Source organism: Hesperophylax consimilis, chromosome 3 (assembly GCF_061612785.1).
Source record: "Hesperophylax consimilis isolate HC1 chromosome 3, BYU_Hcon_1.0, whole genome shotgun sequence".
Classification (NCBI taxonomy): domain Eukaryota; kingdom Metazoa; phylum Arthropoda; class Insecta; order Trichoptera; family Limnephilidae; genus Hesperophylax; species Hesperophylax consimilis.
Genome location: NC_142838.1, coordinates 21,206,590 through 21,218,051, shown reverse-complemented (window position 1 = coordinate 21,218,051; position 11,462 = coordinate 21,206,590). Strand labels below are relative to the sequence as shown.

The window sequence follows — 11,462 nt, the reverse complement described above, 5'->3', positions numbered from 1 at the left end:
AACAATGTGAAGTGTTAGGTAATAGAGAAGCTTTAAAACAAATTTTTGATATAAAATTTGCTATTTGAATAAACATTGCAGAGTTTTCGTTATTTTGAAAGTTCAGCTCCTTGAATTTTTTTTTATAATCTTTTCATTCGGCTTTATGTCCGGGTTAAATCTTCCCTACAAGAAAAACTAAACCCATCCACACACTTTTCCACCAATGATCATCTAGTCAATCCACATAATGCAAGTACTTTATATAAGCATAGTAAATACAAAACAATACAAGAACAACACGTCAAATCACAAGAGATCAAATGGGAAAATAACTCACCGACTCCAGATATTTTCGTATCAGAGGGTTCGACTCGGTAGAAAATCTAATTGGACCTATAAATCCTACTTCTTCTTCCTAGCACTATCCCAACTCATTGCCTAGGTAGGCTGTTGGGGTCGGCTCTTCTCGTTCTCAGGTTATAGCTTCTTCGGTTCTGAGTGTCGCTTTCATCTAGGCCGTTTCTTTGTAGGATTTTGGAGCATTGGGTCATCCAGGAGTTCTTTGGTCTACCTCTGGATGACTGTCTTTGAAGCTCTATAGACATTGCCTGCTTCACTGTGTGGTCTGGTGGTCTCCGTCTTATGTGCCCATACCATCTTAACTGTCGTTCCTCTAGCTTACTGTTTATGTCAGTGACACCCAGGCTACGACGAATGCGTGAGCTTTTAATTTTATCTTTTAATGATACTCCTGCCGTCCATCTAAGCATTCGCATTTCTGCTGATTCGAGTTGCCTAGAGTAGGAGTTGTACATAGTCCAGCATTCGGAGCCATACATTATCGCGGGTCTAACAATAGTTTGGTATGTCCTCCCTTTAAGCTTTATTGGCATTTTCGTGTCGCACAAAATTCCTGTTACGGATCTAAATTTCATCCATCCCACTCCTATCCTATGGTTGACATCCGCTGCACATCCTCCGTCTCTGTGGATGAGTGAGCCCAGATACTTAAATGAGTCACAGTTGGCTAATGTTACTCCATCCAATTGCATCGAAGGAGTTACAGCATTTGGGTCTTCAAATGGTAAATACAAATATTCCGTCTTTTTCCTGCTAATTTTTACCTATAAATCCTACTGATCCCTCAATATAAATATTTAATAAATCTTTCGTAATCCTACATGTATTTAAAATGACTGATTTTTGCATTTTTACATATAAATTCTTTGACAGATCTAATACGCCTAAATTTTGAATGAGAGAGCTAGGTATAATGCCAGTAGCCGAAATAACAAATGGTAATATTTTTATAGTCTGATAATGCCAAATTCTTCTCATCTCATTTCCTAAATCTGTGTATTTTCTCATTTTTTCACTAACACATTATTTAATATTACAGGAATTTTGAATAGCGTAAATTTAATTAAATAATAATAAATTATCACTATTATTAATAATAAATAATTATTGAAGACAATATTGTCGATTGCTCATCAAAAATCTGAAACAGAAAAATCAGAAAAGGATACGGTCACATCTAGGACTCGAACCCAGGACCCTTGCCTTGCCGGGGCACCGCTTTACCACTGAGCTAATGGGACCCTATCCCCTTCGGTAACATTTAACTGTTATCATACTTCGAATAAGAATAAATACTAAAAGTAAGTATTTATTATTTTTCACTTAGTTAAGCATAGAGCAAATATAAATAACGCGGCAAATAATTTTTAACGTTAGTTTCTATTTTTTTAATTTATCGTCAATTTCGGAACCTGTGATCTATCTGGCTGAGTAGGCTCTGGATTTCTATCCTTACTATTAACTCTGCATGTTAGAATAGATTCATACCATGAATGAAAGATATTCTTGAGGAATCGCACCCGATTTACATAAATTCAACAAAAAAAATTTGCCTCAGTAATAAATAATTTTTTTATTATTTTGATAAAAACTCCTTTTTTTTCAAAATTATTATTATTTTTACATTTACATACTTTAACATGAACGAACTTCAACGAAATAAAATTCACAGGCAACAATAAAAATCCTTTAATTGTACTAAAATAACACCTGATTATTGCACATTTCCGAATCAAAAAGTATTGAAATAGTAATCAAAACTCAAATGAGTCACCAGCATCTGACCAGTGACCAGGTCACTAATTCTTTTACAAAATCTAGAGGGAAAAGCGTCCAAGTAGACTTGGTCACTTAACATTGTATATTGTCGAGCAAAATCGAGCAATAATAATAATTACATGGCATTTCAGTTTTAGTGGTCATGTTCTTAAAATTATTCCTACAGTGTGCCTTACTCAATACATAATATTATAACACTTGACAAAACTTGGAATAACAATAACAGCAGGACAGGACAAAACAAGAATATTAAAACCAAAACATAATATAAAACAGGAGGCAGTTTGTACTCAGAAATAAGAATCTTCTGAGCAGACATTTTAAAAAGGTACAATAAGGAGGAAACCGACACCAAACAATTACCGGAATTTAGAATATGGCTTATTATAAAATAGTGAAAAGAAGTTAAGATTTATGAATGGTACGATTTTTTAAATAATTTTGTTTTTAAAGACCGTTTAAATTCAGCCAAATTCTGGAGATTAGTAAGAGCGTGTAAAAAATATCTACAGGGAAAAGTGGCCATGTGATTTGGCCAGTTTTTCAAGTAGCTAACTTCATAGACTCGACTTGGCCAAAATGCAATCCCAAAATATTCCACAATTTTGTGGAATATTTTTTCATTTGTTCAAAAAGAATATACGAACCAGCACTATAACTTGGTCAAAACATCACAAAATCGTAGAATTTTACTTGGTCAGTTTTGTTTGCATGCGCACGATATATTTATGTTTGTGCAATAAATTGCTTCAGTGAGCCAAAAACAAACGCCTGTTTTACGCAATTCGATTATCACTAACTTAACATTTCCCAAAAAGACATCAACGCTTAGTTATATTTTGAACGGTTTTATTTCGATGCCGTTTTATTAACATAATTATTTCATTGAATGACATTGTACTTTTTATTTTTAGGTATGATGGAAACATTGTTATTACATGGAGTAATGAGGAAGCACTGTATCAATTACTTTATCTGGATTTTCCTGATGATAATTATTCCTACTTAAGTATTACACGTTTCTCTATTCGCCAATATCAAATAATACGTATACAGTACAGATAAATATAATATATAGAGAATTAAACAATAATAAATATTTATGAAAGAATATTGTTACTTTGCTGATTGAATTAGAATTTAATATCAATATTTGGCTGAACCACCGTTGAAAGTACCCAGAGTTCTTCGCCAAACTACTCGAATTATCATGAAATAAACAATCATTAAACATAATGTCTGGCGGATTGTGAAAACGTACAGATTTGTGGAATAATCTACCACAAATAAAAATACAAAGAAGCATAGAATTTTCTATTTTGCAAAGCAGTGAATTCATTTCTAATATGATGTAAAACGCATATTTGTTATTAGCATTGAAACTGATTCCCGAAATACTCTTCTTTTTAGTTCATCGCTACAAAGGAGAATGCAGGTTGTGAAGGAACATGATTTACAGAAAATATTTTTTGTAATACTTATTTAAATGTCATTTTCTATAATCTGAACCTTTCAGAGAGTTGAAAACGGACTAAATATTTTTTTTTGTTTATAATATTTCGAGAATGATCTTTATAAGTGGGAAATGAGAAGGTGTTTGAAGAGGGTTTGCAGTGCGCCGATGATCTGATTTCAGTAATTTCTTATCAACGAACTGTCTGATTGGGTCATTAACTATGACATTACATTAATCTGGTTGTCATTCTGTCGCCGATACGGATCTCTTTGTTGAATTTACTTCGGAATGACACGCGTGAATGACTTCAACGAATTGATACGGAATCTGCAGCGATTCGAAACAAATCTTGTGTTTCTTATCTGGATCCATAAAGCTTTTTATTGGTATTCAATAATCGCATTGGTCAGTGCCTTCGTTTAATTCTCTCCACCAACACACGCGGTTAACAACATCATAATATTTCTGATTTCACGTTAAAATAGTGGTGTTTTCTGTTACCTTTTCAAAACATGGATTCCGATCAAATTTCTTACAGGAGACAGTACATAGCTACCTTCTGTTGTAAGTATTTTAGGGAAAATTCATTATTTTGATTTTGAAACCACTCACAGAAGAACTATCGATTTTTTTCTGAAAACTGATTACAACTATTCCGATACTATACGATGATCACCGGAGACCCATATTGTTATGGAGATGGAAAATCCGTATTTTTGGACTGTATTTTTTTTGTACTGTCGATTTTTTACATACAGACAAAAGTATTTCTAAAAATTCACTATGGTTCTTATTATTATATACACACTTAGCACACATATATATAAAATCAAAATGTATATAATTTATTGCCTTTTAAATTTGAATTAATTTCTCATATTATGTCTTATTACGGTATTTAGTATCATAATTGTAAAGCAGACAATATTTTGTGTGGTAATAATTATTTTCTTAAATGTCATTTCTTACAACAAACCTCCTTTTTTCCAAAGTTCAGTTTATAAAGTATACCTAACAATTTTTATTTTTCACTAGTTTTTTATTTATTTTTTCATCTTTTCAATTAAAACGTACGCATCTTTTACAATTCCATTTCTTAGAATTGTGATTGTAATCATTATAATAATGTAATATACCAGAAGATTAACCGTAAACAACAGTGAAAATGTTTGTTATATTCTGTTATGACAGACAGGAATGCAGTTAGTTGCTTGGTTTTTATTTGTTCAACTTACTTTCAATAAACATAATAAGGAAGTGAAAACATAATGGCTTTAAGAAAATATAATCATGTAGACCAACAAACGTTGAATCTGAATATATAAGTTTTTTTTTATATATGTAGAATTTATAAACCTTGTTATTTAAATAAATAAAACGCCATCACATTAAAAGGCCCTGTTTGGTTGGCTTGACTGAATCCGTTGATTATGACGTCACGAGTCACGAATCACATTTAATTTTGGTTTTGTATTTTGAATGTGTGCGCATTTAAAAGATTTCATTGTTGTTGCTTCACAGTGTTGATGGAATGGAAGCGTCACTTACGCGCCAAAAAAATGTATTTCGGAAAATTAATGATCGTTAGTTATAGTTATAGATGTATTATTTTATAAAGGCAATTTTTGCGTTTATATCAAAATTAGGTGAGCGGCATTATAACACATTTATATGTTAATCTGCTTACATAGTATGTATAGAGGAAAAATTGCAGAACCTACATAAAATTCTGAAATATGCAGTTGAAACACTAAGGTACAAACTTACAAGAACATTATAAGTTAAATTCGTAGTAAATATTTATTAGATCACCTAACTTAAACTATTTATTATGCTTGCATCATAATGATTCCATCAAAAAATGCAGTTGACCCAAGTGAACAGGGAATAACAAAAGGCTATTGACCTATGTGATAAAGGAGCAACAAAATGCAGTTGACCTAAGTGACAAAGGAACAACAAAATGCAGTTGACCTAAGTGACAAAGGAACAACAAAATGCAGTTGACCTAAGTGACAAAGGAACAACAAAATGCAGTTGACCTAAGTGACAAATGAACAAGAAAATGCAGTTGACCTAAGTGACAAAGGAACAACAAAATGCAGTTGACCTAAGTGACAAAGGAACAACAAAATGCAGTTGACCTAAGTGACAAATGAACAACAAAATGCAGTTGACCTAAGTGACAAAGGAACAACAAAATGCAGTTGACCTAAGTGACAAAGGAACAACAAAATTCAATTGACCTAAGTGACAAAGGAACAACAAAATGCAGTTGACCTAAGTGACAAAGGAACAACAAAATGCAGTTGACCTAAGTGACAAAGGAACAACAAAATGCAGTTGATCTAAGTGACAAAGGAACAACAAAATGCAGTTGACCTAAGTGACAAAGGAACAACAAAATGCAGTTGATCTAAGTGACAAAGGAACAACAAAATGCTTTTGACCTAAGTGATAATGGAGCATGGTTAGTTTGATGGCGTAACACCATTTTCTTTGTAGTAATGCAGGTTTCTGAACAATGATGAATTGTTTATCAGGTGGTGTCACAGGTGTATTTGGACGTTGGTAGAATACAACAGTAGTGAAGAGATGCCAATTTACCTAGTGCTCTTCAATATTAAAAGTGGTTAAACTTAAGAATAAAAAACGTCTTGACTCACGACTCACGACTCACTCACGCCATTTAAAAGGTGCCTTATATACGTAGGCTTTTTTGTCTAGCGACGTCACATAGGCAAGCCACAGATTGGTGAGTTTTGGGGAAACCCGAAAAATTACAACTTTGAAGACTATTCAAACTATTAATACTAACTATAACAAATTTAAAATATATACTGGTATTTATGTTAGAAATTAATTGATTAAAAAAAATAACAAAGGGTACTGAAGTTCCTTATTATTAACAAATTGATATAAAAATATCTAGGAAGGTACGTTGCTAACGTATAATTATTATTCCTTTCCGAACTTCTAAAAGTACTTAGAGATCAACGGAGAGATCTTAGCATCTTAATACCTACTTTTGAATTTATAATGAATTCTTGGAATATTGGAAAAACCTAATCATGTAAACTACAACAAGTGCCTCAACAAACACACCGGTTTGATTTCAGCTTATTAATAATGTTGTTTGTTGCCCTTCCTCCTCTTCTGGAGTAACAGCCTCCCGGTTGCCTTCATCATGTATTACATAAAGGGTAAGAAAACGGTTTCATTATCAGTGAAATTTTATCAGCCGTATCACAATAGTTAATCATCCGTAATATTATATTAATCGGTTTATATTAATCCGTAAAATCAATTTTCTCCCCAAAGCTGATGATGTCTTTACCCCTTTATCCCTATTAGCGCTGGATTTTTGTAAATTTTAATTGCCTCAATAATTAGGTGAGATCTCTGAGATCTTAGTAATATTTAGCTTCGTACATATGTCCAAACGGCAGAATTTGCATTCTAGTATAGGTTGTTCAAAATGTTGGTTGAATAAGAAGAACTAAACGCGACAAGGCTTACTTTCGGCACTCTCATAAGAATTACTACCGAAACTGTCCAGGAATGGACCTCTCCAACCCTTCCAAACCAGTTTTACTTACAACATGCTTACTTTCAGACGCTCTCATAACAATGACTGCCGGTACTGTCCAGTGATGGAACTCCCCAACTCATCCAAGCCAGTTTTACTTACAACACGCTTACTTTCAGGCACTCTCATAACAATGACTGCCGGAACTGTCCAGGGATGGACCTCTCCAACCCTTCCAAAGCTGTTGGCCCCTGACTCACACATACCCATTACAGCAGACGATGGCTCTTGGATAGCCTCCATAATGATCCTCGTCTCTATCGTCAGCGTCCTCCCAGCTGCCTATGTCTCGGACAGGTTCGGCAGAAAGCGCACCCTCCTCTCGGCGTGTGTCCCCTACGCTGTCGGATGGATTATGATCATCTTCGCCTCTAGCAAAGAAGAACTCTACATATCCAGGGCCATTTCTGGACTAGGCCACGGCATAGTGTATACCGTATCGCCCATGTACCTTGGGGAAATTGCTTCGGATAAAATTAGAGGGTCCCTAGCTTGCATGATAACCCTCATGAACAAGGTAATAAACCTACAATTCTATATTTTGATCAGATTATTCATAAATAGTTTTAACCTTGCTGTGGATTATTCATTCATATGAATGCCAATTTAATTGAACAGGGTAATTAGAATGCAGTTAATAAATAATTTATTCTAAACGCATTGAAGTTACTCACATTCCTGTGATTAGTGTTGTGTGTGACCTTCCACTTTCGTGATCTATTGTAGATTCATGAGTTTTTGTATTTTTGCTAAGGCGATGCCATACGTAGTGATACAAAATCATGTGTTTTTGGTTTGAAAATTTGGTCGCATAGAAATGTTTCAGATGCTTTAATTAAATAATGCGAGTAGAATACATCTTGGCCTTTGAGATAATCGAGTATTTTTTAGATAAGTCTTTTTATAAACCCAGAAAAAAATAATGCAAAGGCCTATGAAAACTGCTTTAAAGTTCAAAATCTCCTACTTACAAACCCATTTTTGGTTATTTATAAAATAGTTATTTATAAAATGATCGAAATTAAAAATTAAATATTTATGCCTGAACATCCACAAAATAAAATAAAAGGCACTTTTTGGCCATGGTTTTTTCTTGCATAAATCAAAACAGGCGGATGGTGTTAAGCGGGAATTTAAACCTTATCGCCATCTACGTAAGGGTTGTTATTGATAGCGGCTCAATTTAAAATATTACACGTCGCCTTAAGATTCGTGCACAAGTGCTAAGACAAGTCAAAGTACAATATTTCAACTGTTAGTTGTTGTTGTTGTAAGTTGTTGTGTAATGTTGTTATCGGTATTCAAATAAAATAAACTGCATTTACATATGTACTTGTAATGACATAAACTTAAACAGTAATAGGTATCTACCTACCAAGTAGGCACTAGAAGGCACCACGGTTACCAAAGTAAGTGTATTTGAGAAATGGTGTTTTTTTAGGTCTTAATAAAATGTGATTGTCTGATTATTTATTTATCGTATTAATGGATGTATTGTAAAATTGTGATTTGCCATATTATGATAAAACATTTTAAAATTAAGTGTGAAACATGAAAGTATAGATATGTAATATGGCTTCCAAACCGATTAAAGATCATATTAGGTAGGTACTAAAAATATTAATAATAAATAATTATCTTTAGTAATTGACATAATATCTATATGCACTACTACCACCTACGTGTGCCCACTACACACGTTGGTACCAGTAAGAAAGATTACACCGCCATACGAAATAAAATATGCATATAATATTACGATAAGTACCTAGTTAACGTACATGTTTATGATACTATTTTATCTAAATAATATCTTTATTTCATTTTCCTATTTTCAGGCGGGAATATTGTCCCAATACTCCATTGGACCGTACGTGTCCTTCAAAGTCCTCGCCGGGATCAATCTCGTCATCCCCCTTCTGTTTGCCGCCACCTTCTTCTGGCAACCCGATTCCCCACACTATTTCATCAAACGCGGAGATGGGCCCAAAGCTGAGAAAAACCTACAGACCCTCCTGATGAAGAAAGACGTCAAGCAAGAAATGCACAACATAGAACAATTGATAACGAAGCAAACTATGAACTTAGGCAAATGGACGGATTTGATATATAACCGAGGGAACAGGAACGCTCTGTTTGTCATCCTAGTGGTGTTCGGCACTCAACAGTTCTGCGGAAGTGCAGCCGTGACAGCATACTCCCAGCAGATCTTTATGGAGGCCGGGGGCAGCATTGACTCTAGCGAGTCCTCCATCATTCTGGGGGTGATGCAGCTTACCGTTTCCTTCGCCGTCTTCTTCCTGGTGGACAAAGTCGGTAGGAAGCCATTGCTATTGATGTCCTCGCTGGGCGTCGCAGTGACCAACGTGATAATCGGCACCTATTTTTACTTCAAAACGACCGATCCTGATAGTGTGGCGAATATTGGTTGGCTGCCAACGGTGGCCATCTTAGTTTTCGTCGTCTGCTACAACGTGGGTCTCGCCTCAGTGCCGTTCGCGATCGTGTCGGAAATGTTCCCCGCGAACGTCAAGTTCCACGCGTCAAGCACGATACAGATGTCCCTAGCGCTCCTGACGTTCACGGTGACCAAGCTGTACCAAGTGATAGCGGATGCATACGGCACGTACGTCATCTTTTGGTCCTTCGCCTGCTTCTCCGTGGCCGGCTTCGCGTACATTCTCTGGAAACTACCCGAGACTAAAGGGAAATCTTTCTCGGAAATTCAAGATTGCATCAATGGTGTCAAAAGAGACTTCTCCAGTGATAGCGAATAGGCTTTTATATCAATGCATGAATACATGCCATTGATAAACCTCGTGATACCTCATAGAAATAAGATTAAAAATATGAACTTTATTCAAAATATATTTAACTCGTGATCAATCCGTTTATAAATGATTCAGTTAAATAACATGTATACGTTATCAGTAGGTAATAATATTATAGTCTTATCATAATAAGTTAAAATGTGCGTTTGGTAAAATGTGGTGGGGAACGAGATGTTAATGGGAGTGCCATAACAGCTGACATTATTTAAAATATATTTTGTTGCTGTGTAAAACAGTGTGATATTAGGAACTAATTTGCATAGATATAACTAAATTGTAAAATAATTATAAATTATGAACATTTTTAGGAATCACTTTGTAATAATTATCTGTAAAACTCTAAACTCTCCTAAACGACGAACAGTAAATTTTCCAAGAGATTTCGTTCACCTTAAAGTGTGACTAGAGAGAGAGGTTAGAATTAATAATTAAAGTATTTTTCTATTGTGTCATTTTATGTCTAAATATATTTGTATGTATCTTTTAACGGCATTAAAAAATTACAATTTTGATTTAGAAAACAAATACCTATTTAGCTATCTTATAATATTACAAGAAAAAACACCGTAGAAATACAATATTTATGTGAATTTTAAACTGTCCTACGTACCTTGACGTACTTGCAATTGTACTCGTTTTCTCAATTAGGGCTAATTTACATATTAGTTTATTAAATATTTCGAGAGTGTACAGGAAAAGATCGATACGATCGATCCTACCTTTAGGATAGTTTTACACTAGATAGACGTTATGTAGTCACCATGTTATAATATAACATGCCTTTAAACATTTTTTCATGTCATTACCACCTTTTATGAATTTTATCTCTTTTTAATAATTTGCATTAAAAAAAATCGCAACGGTTCACAGTAAAACGATGAATAACATTACTTTTTACGACGGTTCATAGTACTTATCTTACGAAAAATTTAAAACATTGAATCTATATTATTTAAGAATATAATTATAGGGTAAACCATGGAAGGGAGATTTGTGATATTTAAGTTTGTCTTTTACCCTACTTTATCTCAAAAATAATATGATTTCTCAAGATGAACATAATACACCATATTATGTTTGTGAAAAAATATAATTTTTTTAAAGTCCAATTTTTTTTTAAATTTATTAAATCCCTTTATATCCGTTGTTGATATCTTTCAACAATAATATGATAATTAATGTACCACTTTATGAAGAACGAGACAAAAAATCGTGAAATCGCATTGTTATAATGTAGGTTACATTGAAATTTGCATTTAAATCAGCGACAATTAATAGATAAAAAACCTTGCAAAAAATGTTACAGAAATATTTGAGATAGGCAATAATTAACGCATGTTCTTTATAATTTAAATGGATATTGCCTAACTATAATTACGCCACGGCTCAGTATAAGGTACCACATATGGTAAATGAGTTATAAATAATGAACGGAGCCAAAATGTATTCGGGTCAAACAGTTAAA

The 11,462-nt window shown here is 33.8% G+C and overlaps 1 protein-coding gene across 1 annotated transcript; it reads left to right on the top strand.

Annotated features, from left to right (window-relative positions):
* Positions 1-7,299: 7,299 nt before the first annotated feature.
* Positions 7,300-10,402, top strand: LOC149425118 (facilitated trehalose transporter Tret1-like). Its single transcript, XM_089649478.1, has 2 exons — positions 7,300-7,683; positions 9,005-10,402. Exons 1-2 carry the CDS (start codon positions 7,300-7,302, stop codon positions 9,941-9,943), a joined length of 1,323 nt encoding a protein of 440 aa, XP_089505604.1. The 3' UTR covers positions 9,944-10,402.
* Positions 10,403-11,462: the final 1,060 nt, after the last annotated feature.

Coding starts and splice junctions, on each gene's coding strand:
- LOC149425118 (XM_089649478.1), top strand. CDS start 7,300: ATGACTGCCGGAACTGTCCAGGGATGGACCTCTCCAACCCTTCCAAAG. Junction 7,684..9,004: donor TGATAACCCTCATGAACAAG/GTAATAAACCTA, acceptor TCCTATTTTCAG/GCGGGAATATTGTCCCAATA.